The 20,526-nt window shown below is 35.1% G+C and overlaps 3 protein-coding genes and 2 pseudogenes across 3 annotated transcripts; 1 reads left to right on the top strand and 4 right to left on the bottom strand.

Annotated features, from left to right (window-relative positions):
- On the bottom strand, window positions 2,457-4,936 carry LOC104783922 (annotated as a pseudogene).
- On the bottom strand, window positions 6,210-7,896 carry LOC104783921 (FBD-associated F-box protein At3g49020-like). The gene is made up of 4 exons (XM_010509021.1): window positions 7,880-7,896; window positions 6,866-7,739; window positions 6,636-6,770; window positions 6,210-6,527 (listed from the first exon to the last, which is right to left on the bottom strand). The coding sequence occupies exons 1-4, from the start codon at window positions 7,894-7,896 to the stop codon at window positions 6,210-6,212; spliced, it is 1,344 nt and encodes a 447-aa protein (XP_010507323.1).
- LOC104783920 lies at window positions 12,764-14,773 on the bottom strand (annotated as a pseudogene).
- On the top strand, window positions 14,949-16,795 carry LOC104780724 (60S ribosomal protein L13-1). The gene is made up of 5 exons (XM_010505246.1): window positions 14,949-15,021; window positions 15,580-15,699; window positions 15,802-15,935; window positions 16,148-16,306; window positions 16,407-16,795. The coding sequence occupies exons 2-5, from the start codon at window positions 15,594-15,596 to the stop codon at window positions 16,626-16,628; spliced, it is 621 nt and encodes a 206-aa protein (XP_010503548.1). The 5' UTR covers window positions 14,949-15,021; window positions 15,580-15,593; the 3' UTR covers window positions 16,629-16,795.
- LOC104780723 lies at window positions 17,066-20,526 on the bottom strand. Its single transcript, XM_010505245.2, has 15 exons — window positions 20,417-20,526; window positions 20,222-20,320; window positions 19,972-20,125; window positions 19,725-19,837; window positions 19,556-19,628; window positions 19,252-19,403; window positions 18,939-19,079; window positions 18,738-18,830; window positions 18,510-18,621; window positions 18,199-18,357; window positions 18,073-18,110; window positions 17,907-17,999; window positions 17,727-17,810; window positions 17,477-17,632; window positions 17,066-17,376 (listed from the first exon to the last, which is right to left on the bottom strand). Exons 2-15 carry the CDS (start codon window positions 20,291-20,293, stop codon window positions 17,230-17,232), a joined length of 1,587 nt encoding a protein of 528 aa, XP_010503547.1. The 5' UTR covers window positions 20,294-20,320; window positions 20,417-20,526; the 3' UTR covers window positions 17,066-17,229.

Raw genomic sequence — 20,526 nt, 5'->3', positions numbered from 1 at the left:
TAAGGCCTGTTTGAAACGTGGTAGACCAATAGGTTCCAAAGATAAGAACCCTCGGAAATCTAAGAAAGGTGCAAATAAAACCGAGGTTAAGGAAACCATAGACATGGCCGCGGCAAATCCTAAAGTACCGAATGAGGTTTGGAACGCTGAAACTCAAGGTCCTTAAGGTATTAATAATAATGAGATCTCAATAAATTATATCATGTTTGGAATTCAATGGAACCGAAAAGATGTCGACATTAATGAAATATTTGCTTATAAAGTAGCACTTGAAATAAATGAGGATCATGAACCCACGTCTATATTAGAGTGCACTCAAAGTAAAGATTGGTAAAAATGGAAAGAAGCCATTGACGTGGAGTTGAATTCATTCAAGAAAAGGAATGTGTTTGGTCCGATCTTAAGGACACCATTCGATATAAAGCCAGTTGGACACAAATGGGTCTTTGTAAGAAAGAGAAATGAGAATAATGAAATCGTGAGATATAAGGCACGGCTTGTAGCACAAGGATTCTCTCAAAGACCAGGAATAGATTATGAGGAGACATACTCCCCTGTGATGGATGCAACGACTTTTAGATTTTTAATAAGTCTGGCTATAAGAGAAAAACTTGATTTGCGGCTAATGGATGTAGTGACCGCATATTTATATGGTCCACTGGATAATGAAATTTATATGAGATTACCAGAGGGTATTGAGCTCAAAGATAAGAGTGCTTCTCGAGAACAATACTGCATAAGGCTAAACAAATCCCTTTATGGACTGAAACAAAGTGGGCGTATGTGGTACAATAGACTAAGTGAGTACCTAGGCAAAGAGAGCTATAAGAATGATCCCATCAGTCCATGTATTTTTATAAAGAAATTTGGAAACAAAGGGTTTGTAATCATAGCAGTATATGTGGATGATTTGAATATCCTAGGAACCTCTGGAGAAATCGCCCAAACAGTTGAATATCACAAGAAAGAGTTTGAAATGAAAGACCTAGGTAAGACTAAGTTTTGTTTGGGATTGCAGCTTGAGTACATAGATAATGAGATCCTTGTGCATCAACTGGCATATACTGAAAAGGTACTCAAGAGATTTAATATGGACCAAGCTCACCCATTGCCTAGTCCAATGGTTGTGAGAAGTCTGAATTTGGACAGTGATCAATTCGGTCCAAGGAAGGACGATGAAGAGATTCTCGGTCCAGAAGTGTCATACCTTAGTGTTATAGGAGCGTTAATGTTCTTGGCTAGCCACACTAGACCAGACATTTGTTTTCCCGTGAACCTCCTAGCAAGATTTAGTTTTTGTCCGACCCAAAGGCACTGGAGCGGTATCAAACATGTGTTGTGTTACCTACAAGGAACGCTTGATTTGGATTTATATTATACTAACTATAATAAGGAAGGTTTAGTTCGTTTTGCTGATGCAGGTTACCTATCGGATCCACACAATGCTAGGTCTCAAACCGGCTATGTATTTACACACGGTGGTACAACAATTTCTTGGCGTTCAATGAAGAAAACCATTGCGGCCACTTCATCTAATCATGCGGAAATTTTGGCAATGCATGAAGCCAGCCGTGAGTGTGTGTGCTTGAGATCGATGACTCAACATATCAGGACAGATTGTGGCATGACCGATGACAAGGAAGCAACCGTTATATATGAGGACAATACCGCTTGCATCGCACAGCTTAAGAAAGGATATATCAAGGGAGATCGGACCAAGCACATTTTGCCTAAGTTCTTCTTCACACATGAACTACAAAAGGTCAGAGAAGTTCAAGTGGTACAAGTTCAATCCTGCGACAATTCAGCCGATCTCTTCACCAAATCATTACCGACATCGACATTCAAGAAGCACACGCACCAGATTGGGATGCGGAGACTTAAGGACCTTTAGTGATGCTTGGAACAAGGGGAGTAATGCGTGCTGTACTCTTTTTCCTTCACCATGGTTTTGTCCCAATAGATTTTCCTGGTAAGGTTTTAATGAGGCAGCATCCCCAAGCGTATTACGGTGATCTCTTAGCATTTGCACGGTTATGTCATCCAAGGGGGAGTGTTGTAAATCACTTAGGATGGATCTCCATAACCGGCCCATATATTGTCTAAGTCCATAAGGCCCATCGGCCACATTCTCTATACTTGGTCGGTTTAGTGTCCTATTATGATAAGGCTTTATACTTTATTATATATATGTAATCCTATCGATTGAATCATGAATAAGAAGAAGAGAATACATCCTTCGAGTATCTCTACTTTCATAACAAAAAGTTATTTTTGGCAATTCTAATGCATCTTTTGGTTTGACGTTTGATCTATACCTAAGTAATTGACTTATAAATATATGGGTGCTCGTAGATACTTATGAAGAACCCCAACTCACGTCACTTATTCTTCAAGACATTTGAGAAAACCAATAATTGGAGATATATTTCTAGTATTTTTGGCACTTTCATCTGTCAGCTATCACACACGATGTGACATGACTTTGAAGCCCTAATCACATTAGCCAACTCATTGAGCATCTCACTTCTCTTTTCCAACATCTCGAGCTCGTTAGGTTTGATGTATTTTGTGGAGAGAGTTGCTTTCTTCAAGCGTTCTGCGTTCTTTAGAATGTAAGTAACTACTTCTTTCTCATCATCTAGTTGCCATCCATATCCTGTCCACTCGAATGTCTCAAGATGGAACAACAAACATTTTGGTACACATTTCGGTTGATTCCATTTCTGGTCCATCAGATTATCTTTAAAAATAGGGAATTTTGTTAAATCTACCACATTTTTTTCAAACTTTTGAGTTCTGCTACATTTGGAAAATCTTTTTCTGATCTACCATAAGGGATAGATAAAAAGACGAAATTGACCTGCATATAATGGCCATAAAAAAAGCACGTGTATAAGTAAAAAAAAGAACAGAAGTGCAAAAAGACAAACTTTGTGGACAAGAATTATTGTCTACCAGAATTTAGTAATATTTGTTTGTTTCAAACTTTTGTCCGTCAATATAACTTGGGAGAGCTCATATGACTTATCTAATATGTAAGAGTATGAAAGTTGTTCAGTGAATATTTCAATGTTACCCACTGAAAAATTCAATGTTGTCTGCCAAAAAATTTATTGTTATGCATCTCTATTAGTGGACAAGTTTTTTTTTTGTTAGAATTGTCTATATACATGTAGTGTAAATTTGTCCATTACTCAAAAACTGGTCTATAGATTTTGGTGGGAAAAACATGTTCATAAATAAATAATGGACATTTTGTCTATAATAATGGACATCTTCTCAGATTTGCATGAGAAAATATTCGGAGAGTGAGAGAAGAAAGGTTGTAATTCTAACGGAAGAGAAGAGAGATACTGAAAAGAGAATTGTACAATTATCTCATATTAATATTCAAATTGGACTGACCTGCAATGTGAGAGAAACTGAAAAGACCCGACAGAGGTCTTATTTATTAAAAAAAAACAAGTATTCACTTTCTTGTTGTTCTGCAATGTAAAAAAGATGGAGGGCTATAACGGTAATTTTGAATTACATGTGTGGTAGTCTTGCAAAAGGATTTTCGAACGTGGTACATTACAAAAGGGTGAGTTATGAATGTGGTATAACTCTTAAAATTCTCTTAAAAATATACCACCTTGACTGAGATATCAATGTAATATTTAAGATCATCAATATACCTCAAAAAGAGCACTGGAAAAAAACAAGAAAGTAGCTGACTAATTATGAAATGGCTTACGTCCATGAGCTTGAGGATTTGTAATATAGGAGAACCATCGAGCATGAGCGAAAGAAGATTACACCACTCTTCTTTGTTTGTATGCAGCTCCAAAGATAGAAGCTGATAGAAGATTTTACCATTAGGATACTTAATCTGTGTATCATCAGGCAACATTGGTAGTACACAAAACAATGTTAGCCAAGTTGCAGAGAGAAAAACTTAAATCAAAATATTACCTTTGAGGGTGAAAAGTCTAAGGAAAGACGTTTGGCTGAAGTTAGAGGTTCCAGCATGTTCTCATTGGTATTATTAAAACCGTTGGTGAATTTTTGCCTCCACCAGCTCTGGCGCATTCTGAATCAGACAAAATTCAACCCCATCGAATCCATAGATGTTCAAGTATTTCAAAGAAGGAGCATTTATCACATAGCCTTTAATACGTCCATAGAGATCATCTTCAATGTTTAGTCTCTGTAACGATGGCACCGCAATAGTTAAAGTTTCCATATGGTCGTAATTTCTTAGCCGATGCAACACCAAATCTTCAAGACTAGGACAGCCGGATAAAAGGTTTGAAACAGATTCTTCCTCTTTGAATAGTGTATAGTAAAGATGCAACTCTCTAAGGGACTTGAAACAGACCCGAGAAGGAAAGTCTAGAAGAATTGTAAACTTGAGTGTCAAGCTCTCTAGTGTATTATTGAAACTACACAAAGCACTCGGAAATCTTACTGAAATTTTGTATTGAAATGGAAAACTGAGTACCAATTTACGCACATGGCGTGCAAAAGCAATTCCAATCCATATCTCAACATCCGAAGCATCACTCTCATCTGCAACCTCCAGATGCAAACTCTCTAGAACCGGAGCTTTATGTAGAACTAAAGAACTGCAAATATTATCTGAAAATGTATGGTGATAGCCAGATTTAAATTTGAGATTTGGAAACACCTTCCAAAGAGACCTCCACCGTTTAGACAGAACACTAGTGGTTATAGCAATTTTTGTCGGAAGTGAAGACAATATCCGCAGAAGCAAATCTTCAGGCAACTCACTGATCATGTCCTCGTTCACTACAAAGCGATCGATTTTGCTGTCAAAGAAAATAAAAAATTAATAACAAAAATCGATATTCGTATTAGGGCTCACAGCCTCACAGAGAAATTAAGGTCGGAGAGAGAGAGAGAAAGACGTATACCCTTGTTGTTGTTCCATTATCGTCAAACAATTTGCTTCAGACTACGAACGCTCCAAACGCAAATGTAATACACGAATCCGGCTAATGCTTTAGATATGATAACGGTGATGAGTAATCAAATGCATTGAGAATACCAACCGTAAAAAGTTCAATGAAACACAAAACCCTAATAGAATAAATTTAAACAACAGCAATCAAATGCATCGAACAGACTCTCAAGAGAAAGATAGAGAAGACGAGGGAATCAACAATTTTAAGACTGGAATCGATTTTTTACCCTAATTGAGTTTTGAATATCAAACCAAATCTAATACATTTACAAGCCCAAAACAAATTAAAAACTACTTTGATATTCCTTTGCTCCGGCCCAGGCACACTTACATGAATAGCTAAACTGTTTATAGTAGCCATGACACTTCCCCCGTTCGGTTCGGTACCGGAATAAATTTCTGTTCGGTAAATTTGGTTCCTCGGTTAATTTGGTTTCGATATTTCAAAACCGAAATTAACCAAACTTTTGGTTTTTTTTCTCAAAACTCTGGTTCCTTCGGTTATTTTGGGATAATTTCGGTTATGTAGTTAGTTTGATTAGTTCGGTTCCTTGATCAGTTCGGTTATAAAAAAAAAACTGATCTAATTTTTTTGTAAAACTAGTATAATCCGATTATTTAAAACTAAACCTAACTAACTGATGTTTTTGGTTAATCGAACTAAATTTCACATATTACCGATCGGTTAAAGGAACCAAACAACCAAAATATTGGTTCTGTTACATTGGTTTGATTTATCATCCCAGCTCTAGTTTATATTGTGATTGTGTGAGTTTATAAGATCGAACTCCAAAATTAAAGAATTAAACTAAATAGTCAACTAGTGAGTCTATAACTATAATATCGTTGACACATATTTGTATATGATTGAGGTATGGTTTAAGCGTTTACACCATAAACCATTAGAAATGTGAATTAATAAATACAAACTATAAATTTGAAGCCCTGACCACAATAGCCAACTCGTTGAGCATCACACGACTCTTTTCCATGCCGTCTGAATTGGTAAATTAGCTCATTGGTGGATCAAATCCTTTCTTGTTTTCCCAAAGGGACGTCTTCTCTAAAAACATGTTTCTGCTGCAACTAAATACATAACTAGGAAAAATTCGATCAGGCACTTAAGTTTGTAAAAGTTACCTACAGAACATATTGGGATTGGCTTTTCCATTCATATCTCTTAAAGCAGTTTCCTAAATCAACAAAATAGAAATCCTAATTGTGGAGGAAAATATCCTCTTTAGAAAGTTTCAGATTCGAGAACGAGGTGACATGAATCTGAAGCCCTGACCTCAGTAGCCAACTGGTTAAGCATCTCACGTCTCTTTTTCAACTTCTTGAGCTTTTTAGAATTGATGAATTTTGTGGACAGAGTTGCTTTCTTCAGGCGTCTTGCGTTCTTGAGGATGTATGTAGCCACTTCTTTCTCATCTTCTCGTTGCCATTCGTATCCTTTCCACTCGAATGTCTCAAGATGGAACAACAAACATTCTGGTACACACTTTGGTCGATTCCATTTCCAGCCGATCCGACTATATTTGTTAGAATAGAGATATGGCTGCGGCCAAAGCAATCAATAAAATATTCAGAGATCATCAAAATACATGAAAGTATAGCAATTTAGAATTTGCAATTTAGAACTATCCTAAAGAGTGAAATGGCTTACGTCAATGAGTTTGAGGATTTGCAATTTAGGAGAGCTATCGAGCATGAGTGAAAGAAGATGCCACCACTCGTCTTCTTTTGTATGCAGCTCCAAAGATAGAAGCTGATAGAAGATTTTACCAGTAGGATGCTTAATCTGTGCATCAAGCAACATAAGTAGTACACAAAACAATGTTAGCCCAACTGTTGATGAAACCACGAGAAAAGAATCTAAAATCTAAAAAAAATTACATGTAATGGTGATAAGTCTAAGGAAAGACGTTTGGCTGGAGTTAGAGTTTCCAATATGTTCTCATTCTTTATATGATACACGCTATAGATTTTTGCCTCCACCAGCTCTGGCGCTTTCTGAATCAGACAAAGTTCAACCCCATCGAATTCATTGATGTACAAGTAATTCAAAGAAGGAGCATTTATCACATAGCCCTTAACAGCTTTTGGATAGTATTCATCTACTAAGCTTAGTCTCTGTAATGATGGCACGGCAATAGTGAAAACCCCCACATCGGCTTTGCTAAATCTACACACGGCCAAATCTTCAAGACAAGGGCATCCACAGAAAAGGTTGGAAATAGATTCTTTGTCTTTGAAGCTTACATGGGAAAGGTACATCTTTCTCAGGGACTTGAAACAAACCGGAGAAGAAAGGTCTAAAAGAATTGAACCCTTGAGTTCCAATATCTCGAGTGTATTGTTACATCTACACAAAGCACCCGGGAATTTTACTGAGCCTCTCCATGGAAAGGACAACTCCAGTACCAATTTACGCACATGGCGAGCAAATGCGATTCCTACCAATAAACCCATCTGCAAAGCATCACATTCACATCCAACCATTAAATGCAAACTCTCTAGAACCGGAGCTTTATGTAGAATCAGAGTTCTGGAAACATCCTCTGAAAATGTATGGTGATAGTCAGAATCAAACTTGAGATTTGGCAACAACTTCCAAACAGATTTCCAACTTTTAGACAAAACACTAGTGGCTATGGGGGTTTTTGTTCGAAGTGAAGACAATTTATCCACCAGCAAAGCTTCAGGCAACTCACTGATCCTGTCCTCATTTACAACATCTCGATTACTCAAACCGTCACCACCAGTTTTGCTGTATAAAAAAAAAAAAAAAAAAAAAAAAAAAAAAAAAANTTCACAGAAATTAAAGTTGGAAGTTACACAATTAAGAAACCTCAAAGAAACGGATTATTCCGAGAAACAAAAAAACATAAACGAAACATAGAGACATACCGTTGTAGTTGTTCCATTATTTAGTTAAAGGGAGAAAACAATTGTTTCAGATTACGAACGCTCCAAACTCTTATGCAAACGGTCCCTAATACACGAATCCGGCTAATACTTAGATATGATAAAGGTGATGAGATTCACTTGTGTAGTTGTGTTTCATTAGTAAAAGGATGACCTAGTTACAAAACCCTAGGAGATAGAGAACCGAAAATATATTTAGGAATTACATTTATCTCTAAAGTATTATTTACATTAGGTTATCCTATTAAAAATAACTAGGTTCCGTACGTCCAGATTTATTTTTGCATAATGTTTTTAAAAATATAATTGTCAAGCGATCAAACCCGTCTAATATGTTTAATTGTAACGTTTAATATTTTTTTGACCCAAAAAACCCTATTTCTCGTAATTCACATGAGTAAATAGAATGTCCGCATATGTTCTGCTTGAATTCTTGTTCCCAAAATTCTTGTCCCGTATTTTGTCATACATGAATATATACCCAAACAAAATTCTCATAACCTAATTATTATGGAACTAAATTGAACGATTTCCTAAAATATAAGAAATATGTTGTTTAATCTTTTTTTTTCCTAATATGTAAATTGAGTCAGTTTGGCAACATGGATATTTGATATGATTTTCTTTTTAACCCATAAGTGTATTCCCCAATTAGTAGTATAGATTTCCTTCAATTATTGAATGAAATATTCTTTAGTTATACTAATGGTAATTTAATGTAAATAATATAGTAAGAGAAGAGCAATTAATAAAATGGGATATAAAAATTTATATAGGAGATATCAAAAGTTATTTTATTAGGGAGAATTCTATAAATTTGCATATTTTTAGTTTTTTAAAGTAATATATGTGTACGTAATTGATGGAGAAATAAAATTACAAAATTGTTTCCTAAAGGGGAAGACTATAATTGGTCATTAAATCCCTTATATAATTGGTCTTAGTTACGGTATGATATCAATGGATTTAATAAATTTTAATTAGTCGTTAGATCCCTATATATCTCAGATATTGGTATAATATTATTACTTGTTTTCATTTTTATTAGACTGGATTTTCTTAATTTTAAGATTTCTGTAAAAACACTATAACTACATATTTATATATAATGTTTAAAACAATATAACTACATATTTATATATAATGTTTAACTACGTAGTTATCCAAATTAATTTATATATTCATGTCATTTCAATTGGTGATCATATGTTCTTTTGGGCAAATATAGTTATTGTTTTTAGCAAAAGAATAAACATTGAGCCATTGAGCCAGTTTCAAATGATCTTCGATTCTTTCACTATTAAAGCTTTATAAAATTATTAGAAAAGTAACATTATTTATATTTCTGAAAATATGATTTTAAATAAATAAATATATATATATATATATTACAACTTATAATATAGTTATATTATTATATTACAATACATAGTGAAATTAATTTAATTTTAAAAATATGTAGGGGTAATATTTATCAACTTTTGAATAATATTTACCAATTTTAGAATTTATAGGAGCAAAATATTGTGTATATAAATAATACTCTATCTGTTCCAATTACAATGTATAATCTTTTAGCTTTTTTTTTATTTGTTCCATTTTATTAAACTTTTCAAGTTTCTAGGTACATTTTAATATTAATTTAATAATTTAACTATTTAAATTTTGTAGTATTTTTTCTATTAGTTGGATTTTGTTAAATGGTAAAACATTTATTGTTTCTTAATCTTTGTGATTTTAGTCAAAAAAAACTCTTATAATTTGGAACAGATGGAGTATTTAGGACCCCTATACCACAATAGCATCTTATTATAAATCTTCATGACAAAATTACTCATTAACAAGATCGTGACATGTGTCAATTATATTATTCAGATGTCGACAAATGTCAATTCATTATTAAAATTTTAAAAAATAAAAATGTAAAAATTCTAAACCTAATCTAAAAAGATTTTATATAAAGGTTTTATATAAAAGTAAATAGATAAAATAAAACCTAATAAACCTTGATGACAAAATTACTCATTAACAAGATCATGACATGTGTCAATTATATTATTCAGATGTTGACACATGTCAATTCATTATTAAAAATTTTAAAAATAAAAATGTAAAAATTCTAAAACTAATCTATAAAGGTTTTATATAAAATTATTTAGATAAAATAAAACATAATTTTATTTAAAATCTAATTATAAGATAAATATATATATATATATATGCGGACAAGCTGGCACGACGAGCTAGAATAGAGTCGCATCAAATTACCTATGTGAACGGTTTTCCTACTAATTGGCTCGTTTAAGCTGATTCTTGTACTTTGCTGTCAAAAAAAAAAAAAGATAAATATATATATATATATATATACCATAAAATTCAAAATTAGAATATTTTTTACTTACTTTAATTTTTAGTTGCTATATTACAAGAAAAAAAAGATTCTTGAAGGAAAAAAAAAAAAGATCGTCTCATATTTTTTTCACCAATCAAATAATTTATTCAAAAGACTGTTATTGCAATATATATGATAGGAGTATGTAAGATTAACGTATGCGCTTTTATAACTATAAAAATGTTAAAGTGAAGAGACATATAACATGTTATTTAATGTGTTCATAAAGACAATTTGTTGGTAGTAGTTAAGACTAAAGAGTATATTTTAACAGTAAAATATATTTGTGTGTGCAAATAAACTTCTAGTGGTAATATAGACAGTAGATTTGTAAATAGATATACATTAGTGTATTATAGCAAAAAAAAAACAACTATTTTCTATAACTAAAAGCTTATCTCTTTACTTTTATACATTGTTTTTACTTATGAAAATAATTAAATATATATTCTTTGTTAAATTAACTTAAATTTTAATATTATTGAACTCATCTACAACTATTTTCTTTAACTAAAAGTGTATCTATTTTTTTTTCAACCAAACAATAAATTAAAAGGAATTTCCTCAGTTAGTTTCCCAAACCAGAGGAAAGGGGTTTACAAAAGAAACTTCAGAGATAATAGAATGCGAAGCACGGACAAGACAATCTGCTTTCAAATTTGTCGCATGCGGGATCTAAGAGATGGAGAATAGTGAAAAAAACTCCAGTGAATTAAACTTATCGAGCAAGTTGAAGAAGGATGGCCAATATTCAGGGGAATACACCATAGTGAGTAACTCAACACATATCCGCTCCATGGCCCACAACAATGTTTCTAACTCTGAATGCAGGGGGAGGGGCTCCGTCTTAGACACTTGGTCCCCAACAACAAGGTTCGCTCCTCACCAACGCAACACCACCAGCCCAATCATGAGTGCTCATTAGTTGCTTTCCAAGAACCATCAATTTGACAACAAGGTGAAGAAACATGGACATTAGAAGACGGAGATGGAGCCGATATGACCGCCATAAAAGATAGCGTTTTTTCCCAGGCTAATTTATCGCCCAAAGCCTGAGCAGTTATATCATTCGTCTCGATCTCTAAACCTTAATTTTTTTTTTATGGCCTTGCAGATTGTCCATAAAAATCATGGTAATTGAAGAATTTGATCAGGATCACCCTGTTGAGAGACATCTCTCCAGAAAACAAAATCCAAATTTGAGTACACCGACTCATATGGAAAACCCTCTTATGAGACCGGAGTTAGAGATAAATCATAAACTTCCCACGAGTGAGGCCATTCAAAGAAAAATGTGATTAATAGTCTCAACTGGAGAGTCGCACCTTTTAAACAAGATATTTACATTGGACACATCGGTGTATCTATTTACTTTTATAGATAGTTTTTACTTACTAGAAATATTTACTTTATATTTTTTGTTAAATTTTATTTTATTTTAAAAACTCTAAACTCGCACATCGGACGGGTCCTAATCTAGTGTTAATATAATCGACTATGATATAAGTAAACAGAATTATAGGAAAATGGGTTTTGTAAAATGAATTATTTTCTGGTTGTTTATAGAAAAATACAGTTTTTTTTTTACACAATCGTGAATTTGATTATTTGAACACCAAACTAAGAAAGTACAACAAAAATATTATTGCTGAACGAAACAGGTAAATGCTCCCAAAAATATAGAGCCAAGTACATATATTGACCGACGACGGGTCACTATAATTGGATCTGCGTGCCTTCTAAAAATCGGGTCAAATGCTCCAATGGGTCGTTTTTTCAGGTCTGCGTGCTTTTGTAGTATGGTGTCAAAATTACTGCCTATATTACCTTCGGTCGAAGATTTTGTTTGTTGTGTAAATTTTAATTTGCCCAATGGCACATCTTGTAATATCCCACATGCCAACTGGTTATTTTGCTGTCAATACTGCTAAAATAAGAATATAGAGATGTTATAAAATTGTAGAACTCCAAAATAAAAGAATTAAATTGAAAGTAGTCAAAAGAGAAAAAATGGATAAACTAATATATATTTTGCTTATGATGGTTTTTTTCCTTTTTCTCATACGATGATTTCAACTAACACAAATCCTTAGTGAATGGTGAACATATATAATTTTTGAATGCTAACACAAAACAGAGATGTAGGCTATATTCATCTGTTGCTTTGAAAATGCAAAAGTTATTTTTTTGGCAATTCTAATGCATCTTTTGGATTGGCGATTGCTATATATATATACCAAATTGACTAAATATGGGTGCTAGATTTTATTAAGAACCCCAACTCATGTCACTTCAGCCAATTTACCCTGTGAAGTACTTATTATGCTTCAAAACATTTGAGAAAACCAATAATTGGAGAGATATATATTTTTGGTAGTTTGGGCACTTTCATCCCTTCTTTGTGTGTTTCTGAACTGCTTCGTGAACTCTGAGAAAATCATTGACTAAATTTGTAAAAAAGTTAACTACATAGATAAAATTGAAATTGGCAGTTCCATTCATCATCATCCCTTCTAAACATTTTTTTTTTATAAATCTACAAAATAGAAATCCTAATTGAACAGGAAAAGGAAAATATCATAATAATTAACTAGAAGAGTAGGTATCAGCTTCACACACGAGGTGACATGAATCTGAAGCCCTGGCCTCAGTAGCCAACTGGTTGAGCATCTCACGTCTCTTTTCCAACTTCTCGAGCTCTTTAGACTCGATGGGTTTTGTGGAGAGAGTTAGTTGCTTTCTTCAGGCGTCTTGCGTTCTTAAGGATGTATGTAGCCACTTCTTTCTCATCTTCTCGTTGCCAATCGTACTTTGTCCACACGAAAGTCTCAAGATGGAACCACAAACATTCAGGTACACACTTTGGTTGCTTCCACTCCCAGCCGCTCGGACTACCTTTGTTACGATAGTAATATGGCTGCGGCAAAAGCAATCAATCAATGTAATATTTAGAGATCATCAAAATACATGAAAGTAGAGCTCGGACTATCCTAAAGAGTGAAATGGCTTACGTCAATGAGCTTGAGGATTTGTAATTTAGGAGAACTATCGAGCATGAGCGAAAGAAGATTCCACCACTCTTCTTTGTTTGTATGCAGCTCCAAAGATAGAAGCCGATAGAAGATTTTACCAGTGGGATACTTAATCTTGTACAGGAGACAAAACAATGTTAGTAGCCCTATGGCACATAAAAGAACCCTATGAAATGAAAAAAACTTAAAAATCTAAAAGTTACCTCTAAGGGTGATAAGTTAAAGGAAAGACGTCTGGCTGCAGTTAGAGATTCCAGGATGTTCTCATTGGTTATATCAGAAACGTGACTGACTTTTGCTTCCACAAGCTCTGGCGCATCCTCAATTAAAAAATACTCAAGCCCACTGAACCTACTGATGTTCAAGTATTTCAAAGAAGGAGCATTTATCACATAGCCACCATCACCTTCTCCACTGTATTCATCATCAATGGTTAGTCTCTGCAACGATGGCACGGCAATAGTGAAGTTCTCTACATTGCCAGATATATTCACGACCAAATCTTCAAGACAAGGGCAGCCACATAAAAGGTTGGAAACAGATTCTTCGTTTTGGAAGAATACATAGGAAAGGTGTAGCTCTCTTAGAATTTTTAAAAAAACACGAGAAGGAAAGTCTAAACAATTGAAATACTCGAGTTTCAAGATCTCGAGTGTATCATTATATGTACACAAAACACTCGGAAATCTTACTGAGCCTTCCTTCTGAAATTCAAAACTGAGTACCAATTCTCGCACATGGCGTGCAAAAGCAATTCCAATCCATATCCCAACATCCGAAGCATCACAATTCTTTTCTTCAACTATCAAATGCAGACTGTCTAGAACTGGTGCTTTATGTGAAATCAAAGATCTGCAAACATCCTCTGAAAATGTACGGTGATAGCCAGAATAGAACTTGAGTTTTGGCAACAACTTCCAAAGAGATCTCCAATTTTTAGACAAAACACTCAGTGGCTATGGCAGTTTTTGTTGGAAGTGAAGACAATATATCCACAAGCAAAGCTTCAGGCAACTCACTGATCCTGTCCTTGTTCGCAACACCTCGATTACTTAAACCTAAACCACCGATTTTGCTGTATTCAAAAAACAAAATAACAAAAAGTTAAGATCTTTAGGGTTCACCACAGAGATTAAGGTCGGGGCTTACAACTAAGAAAGCCATATAAATAGATTCCGAGCAAGAAAAGAAAAAGAAAAAAAAACCATAAACGAGACATACCGCTGTTGTTGTTCCATTATCGTTAAACAAAGACAGCAATTTGGAACAAAATCCTTCAGATTACGAACGCTCCAAACGCCTACCACACTAAATCCGTTCTGATGCTTACATTTGATTAATATTGAAAAGATTCAGCTTCAAACTTATATATTCACTTGTGGTTTTTTTTTTAATTAGACAGACAGACAAAAGGATCCAAATGCATAGACTCTGAAGAAGAAAGGAAGAAGATGACGGAAGCAAACTAACTTGAGTCTTTTCGTTTTTCCCTTTTTTGAGTTTTTTTAAAAATATCCAAAAACATTCACAAGCTCAAATTTGTTTGTTTCCGGCCCAGGCCCAGGCCCAATTAGACAAATAGCTAACAACATTTTTTAGGGCTTTGATACTATAAAAACCTCGTAACCCTAGAGTTGCAGAGAGATACCTCCTCACCAGTCCGTCCAGCCGCGCAAGAAGAAGCTTCTCTCTCTCTCTGTGTGAGTTTTCTCGTTCCTCTCCTCTCTTCTACTTCTCGTTTCTGTGAATCTCTCCCTCGCAGCTTTCTTTATGTATTAGGGTTTACTAGATTGTTTCTTCTCTCTTGTCTCTGCTCCTGGTATTTTCTAAGTTCGTTGCTTTCTTCATTTCGAGATTTACTGACCTGATGATATAAGCGTCTTTAGAGTCTGTTGTTTGTTCTGCTTTAGAGATTTATCAAAGTATCGCTCTTGGAATGCGTAAGATTAGAGTTTTTATTGATGAACTGTAAAATGTAGTTTTCATACCGTTGGAAATCTCTTGAGAGTTTTGAGATTCTTTGCTTATAAGTCGTCATCTTTAGAATGGTTTTAAGAAGAGTTATCTCTAGATACTTCGAAGTATTACAAGCTTTTTGTATCAGTTTTGTTTGTTTTATGTTAGCTAAAGCATTGAGATGGATCTTACGGTTTGCGGTGTGAAAGTTTCATCATTTTGATATCTTTAGAGATACATCAATGGTTTTTGAATGTATGATTCACTAATGGAGCTGATTGTTGTTGGGTTTTTTTTTGCAGCTTGAGGTGACGAAATGAAGCACAACAATGTTATCCCCAATGGACACTTTAAAAAGCACTGGCAGAACTATGTGAAGACATGGTTCAACCAGCCTGCCAGGAAGACCAGAAGAAGAGTTGGTTAGTTATCTCTCCCGCATTGCTTGTGTCATGTTTCTGTTTAAGCTTACTCCTATGGTTTTCCAGAATCTAATTGTGTGTGTTTGTGTCATGTCTACTCAGCGAGGCAAAAGAAGGCTGTGAAGATCTTCCCTCGTCCAACATCTGGACCTCTCCGCCCTGTTGTGCATGGTCAGACTCTTAAGTACAACATGAAGGTCAGAACCGGTAAAGGATTCACTCTTGAAGAGCTCAAGGTTTGTAACATCTATCTCTCTTTGTCTGTCATTTATTCTTGTAGCTATCAATTTTCATTTGTTGATTACATTAGGCTGGTTGGTACCCTTGATTTCTGATTGATGATGATTAAATTAGGCTGGATATTTCTTTGTTTTTGGAGCTGTCATGTTTCATTTCTTGCTGAATATTTTTGGGATTGTTGATTTCTGATTGCTTTTTATTAATATAGGCTGCTGGTATCCCCAAGAAGTTGGCTCCTACAATCGGTATCTCTGTTGACCATCGTCGCAAAAACCGTTCTTTGGAGGGTCTTCAAACCAATGTCCAGAGGCTGAAAACCTACAAGGCCAAGTTGGTCATCTTCCCGCGCCGTGCCCGGAAGGTTAAGGTACTATTTCGAAGCAACAAGTTTATGTTTTATTGGTCTTCATCATTTTGGTTTGATTTGGTACTGATCTCTTGTTCTATTTTTGTTTGTGTTGTGTCAGGCTGGTGATTCTACACCAGAAGAGTTGGCCAATGCTACCCAAGTCCAAGGAGACTACATGCCTATTGTACGTGAGAAGCCCACTATGGAGCTCGTTAAGCTGACCTCAGACATGAAGTCCTTTAAAGCATACGACAAGCTGCGTCTCGAGAGGACAAACAAGAGACATGCTGGTGCTAGGCTCAAGAGGGCTCAAGAGGCTGAGAAAGAAGAGAAGAAGTGAGGATCCTTCTTCTTATTTAGAATCTTTGTTATCATCTTTTGGATCTGAATTTTGGTGTATCAAACTCTGTTTTTTGTTTCTTCAAGTATTGTATCCTTGAATCTTTGATTTTGCTGATACTTTGCTTCTCTGGTTTTATGAAAAAGATCATATCACACATTTTGCCATCTAGTCGTACCCACCTTTTTACTGTAGACAAAGTATTTTTAGCTATTTGAAAATTTGTCTCGAGTACGATTGTTTTACTTGTGCAACACTTCTGCAACATGTACTGTTCTGCTTAGTTTCTAAAATCACTCTAGTGCCGATTAGAACAATATTTAGCGATGATGTTCATTTTTTAGTCAAGGCGACGACGACATGTTACATAATCTATACTCTGGTCAGAAGAAGGGATCTTTCCACGTAAACATTTTTGTTACTTCATATTTCCATAGTTGATATATTATAGCTTGAGAAACATTCCAATATATTCATGTTTTCAGCAGCGAAAAAAACCTAAAAGACACTTGTTTCTGTAGTATAGGTAGGAAAAACAAAACTAAGTCGACCATAGCAAAATGAAAACGACAACGAAAAAATGGGTTTTTAAATTGGAGCTTTAGAAGTCATGAAAGAGCATTATTGCATCATCGAGTTTAAACCTACTGGCAGAAAGCAACATTCTCTTGGCGTTAACCTTTTTCACTCTCTCCTTTAGTGCTCCTTCCGATGTGTTTTTCAGTATCTTCGATGACAACATCATCAACTGCCACAAACGCAATAACAGTTTCTTTTTTTTTTAGTAATAGGAACATCTAGGAATCCATCAAATCCACATTTTTAGTAATTTCAAAGCGTGGACTAACCTCTTTCTCGGAATCTCCTTCATGGGTCAACCTGAGACTCAAGTTTAAAGAAGCATGATACATCTCATCCAACATTTGCCTCGTCACAATCAACTTGTTTACCTTCCACAATAAGAAGGACGTATATCCAGAACCACCACCCGTAACCACGAATTTCTAAAACAACATAACGAGGAAAATAATGAATCTACATCTAAAACAATATTTCATTTAAAAAGATTTGGTTACAACTTGGTAAAAAAGATAGTACCTGCATATGTAAGTAACTATCTTTCCACATCTTCAGAAGGATTTGAGGCGTGTCTTTCTTTTCAGTCAGCGCGGCATCAGCAATCTTAAAAAAATAAAAAGTTTGATGTAAAGTTAGGAAACTGGTTATCACCAAAAAATATTGTTTCAATATTTCACTATAAGAAACAGTCTTTTTAACCTTATCGGTCTCAACAAAACGCCCTTCTTGTGATAAGTATCTAAACATTCTGAAAGCTTCTTTCCCATATCTTCTCATAACTACTGCTTCCATCTGAAACCATCTCAAAGATCTCATTTTCAATTTCAGAAATATTTCAGGAAATATAGAAAAAGATGAAACACACCTCGTCTTTCTGTGCTACGCTGATAATTGATTTAAAATCTGCAAAAACCAATTAACAGAAGAAATTATAAAAGGTAAGTTTGAATACAAAAATCAGCTGAATAGATTGTTGATGGAGTTACTATACCAACTATATATGAACTATCCATTTCTATCACAAATGCTGGTATATAGGAAGACGTTGCACACAATTGATCAAGGCATGCTTCAACTCTCTCTTGTAACATAGTACGACCTGCTTCTGTCTTTATAACCTCTTCATAAATGGAACCAACCGACATTGGAACTGTTTAAAGAGGAAAGCAAATTCAGTAACCCGACAGAATTTTCATAGGTGACTTTGGTGGAGAGTGTAAATTGATTAATCAATCGCACCAAAAACAACAATCGAAATTTCAAAGATATCTAACGAAAATGAGTAAGCATCTCAGATATTACCCGACTTGTCTGTTTTCACCTTCTTCTCCTGCGATCTTCCTACTTCTAACATTGCCCTCAAGACAATGGCACATCCTTCATCCCTGCGTTCTTTCACTATCTCCACACACACCTTAAACAAAGAAACAGGTGGTCAAAAGACTCCTACAGATAGATCAGGAAAATTAAATTTTGAATACCAATGAATACCAATAAAATAACCTCAAATGAGAGACACGGGTAACTGACCTTATGTCTAAGGCGGCGGATGAACTCATCAAAATTAGGACGCCAAATCACTTCATTGCTCGTAGGTGATAAGTCCACATCACGTTGCTTACGCTGAAATATTCGGTTCAGAGAGAAACATCAAAACAAAAGGTATTTAGTGCTACATCATCGAGAAATGTATCCCTATTCTCCAAAGCTGCATGGTAAGAATGCTGATACCTTCCCCTCAGTGATGTTGTTATCATTCTCGGCTATTGATGAATTTGAATCTTGTTCAAATACAAGTGGAAACCTTATTGTGTCAACTGGAGTTGCTGCTTCAAGAACACGTTCCTCTAAGGTTTCCGGTTCTTTAAGAATCTGCACAGTTAAAGAAATTTTGTTATTAATACCAAAAAAGAAAAAACAGTCAAACAGAGATTCATATCGCTGCAATTGGTAGATCTAATAAACAAGAAACTGATATATCCGGAAAAATATAAAGCTGTTAGTTTTCATACACATATTACAACAGAAAGACTTTATCAATTACCTTGGCAGCCTTAGGGCCTCTTTTCTTTGCCGGCTCATGTTCTTTGTTTGCAAGAACAGGTTCGGGAGAAGGAATGCGCTCAACAAAACGGGCAGCAACCAATTTCTGAAGAGAATCTTTGATCACTTTTGAACCTATCGATTTTTCTGAATCTGATCATGTATGAAGAAAACATGTATAACAGATTAGAATTCATTTGTTATGACACAATATTGTAATCAAAACGAGAAACACAAAGCCAACGCCTACAATGAGAGTATTGTGGCAATACAACACAGGAGGTAGGTAAGATATTAGAACTCACCTTGGTCTCTTTCTATCAGCTGTCCTAAGGTAAGCCTACCGTTACAAAGTAAACCATCAAGAACTGCACCGCACTGTACATGTAGATCAAACGTATAAGGTTAGCATGTCTCGAAGCACAACCAAGTAAGTCAAACACTGAACAGAGCGAAGAAGAAGCAGGATTAAACCTGAGACCCAAGTTCTTCGTTTACAATCCTTGAAAACTTGTTATACCTCCCACGATGAAGAATGTTGCTAAGCAGCACAAGGTACTGTACAGTAGCTTTGCTATCGGAACCATCTACACATCGAAAAGATACAACAAAACTTTCATGATTACTCTCTCTTTCTGAGTTTCACAACAAGAAGAAAACCTCAATGTTTAGTTTACTAATCACAAAACCTATTCGGAACTCTTAAAAACTCAGGACTAACCAGGCGGCTCAATAGAGAATGCTTGAACGCAATTGTGCTGAATCAAGAGGTACAAAATATCCTTGACTTGGTTATGATTGATTTCAGATTCGGGGAAACGAGAGATGTCTCGCGAAGAAAGAGGTCCTTTGCGGAGAAGACATTCACAAACTTTCTGCAAATAAAGCCAATCACCAAAACTCATTTAACACAGGAATCATAGATTTCATCATCTTTGGAAGGGTTCATCAAAGTAAGTGTGTCAATTTACCGATACGACGGTTCCGAACTGGACTGAGATAATGTGGACGGCGTAGACGATGCCATACTCAGCCGTCTCCATGATTAGTGTGACACTTGTTGTCTTCTTCTGTCTCCCGCAAACACACAAACAACAACACACAAAAGGGTTTTTAGCAAAATCGCAAATTTGACTAAAAAGTACAAATCTTTTGAAAAAAAGTACCTTCTTTACGCTTCGATTGACTGATATAAAGTGTCAAAACCCTTGACGGGTTTCGGTGACAGAAGATAGCTTCCGCCGGTGGAGGAAGGGTGATCGGGAAGTTCTCAACT

The sequence above is a fragment of the Camelina sativa genome, chromosome 4 (genome assembly GCF_000633955.1).
Source record: "Camelina sativa cultivar DH55 chromosome 4, Cs, whole genome shotgun sequence".
Lineage (NCBI taxonomy): Eukaryota > Viridiplantae > Streptophyta > Magnoliopsida > Brassicales > Brassicaceae > Camelina > Camelina sativa.
This window is presented reverse-complemented; position numbering and strand designations above follow the sequence as displayed.

Bases quoted from the DNA above. Each gene is read 5' to 3' on its own strand.
- LOC104783921 (XM_010509021.1), bottom strand. The intron at 6,771-6,865 runs GTAATTTTTTTT...CTTGATGCACAG, and splicing joins TAGACTTATCACCATTACAT to ATTAAGCATCCTACTGGTAA. The intron at 6,528-6,635 runs GTAAGCCATTTC...CTTTGGCCGCAG, and splicing joins AAATCCTCAAACTCATTGAC to CCATATCTCTATTCTAACAA.
- LOC104780724 (XM_010505246.1), top strand. From the start codon at position 15,594: ATGAAGCACAACAATGTTATCCCCAATGGACACTTTAAAAAGCACTGG. The intron at 15,700-15,801 runs GTTAGTTATCTC...ATGTCTACTCAG, and splicing joins GAAGACCAGAAGAAGAGTTG to CGAGGCAAAAGAAGGCTGTG. The intron at 15,936-16,147 runs GTTTGTAACATC...TTATTAATATAG, and splicing joins TCACTCTTGAAGAGCTCAAG to GCTGCTGGTATCCCCAAGAA.
- LOC104780723 (XM_010505245.2), bottom strand. From the start codon at position 20,293: ATGGAGACGGCTGAGTATGGCATCGTCTACGCCGTCCACATTATCTCA. The intron at 19,629-19,724 runs GTTTAATCCTGC...CTACATGTACAG, and splicing joins ACGAAGAACTTGGGTCTCAG to TGCGGTGCAGTTCTTGATGG. The intron at 17,811-17,906 runs GTTAAAAAGACT...TATTTTTTTAAG, and splicing joins GTTTTGTTGAGACCGATAAG to ATTGCTGATGCCGCGCTGAC.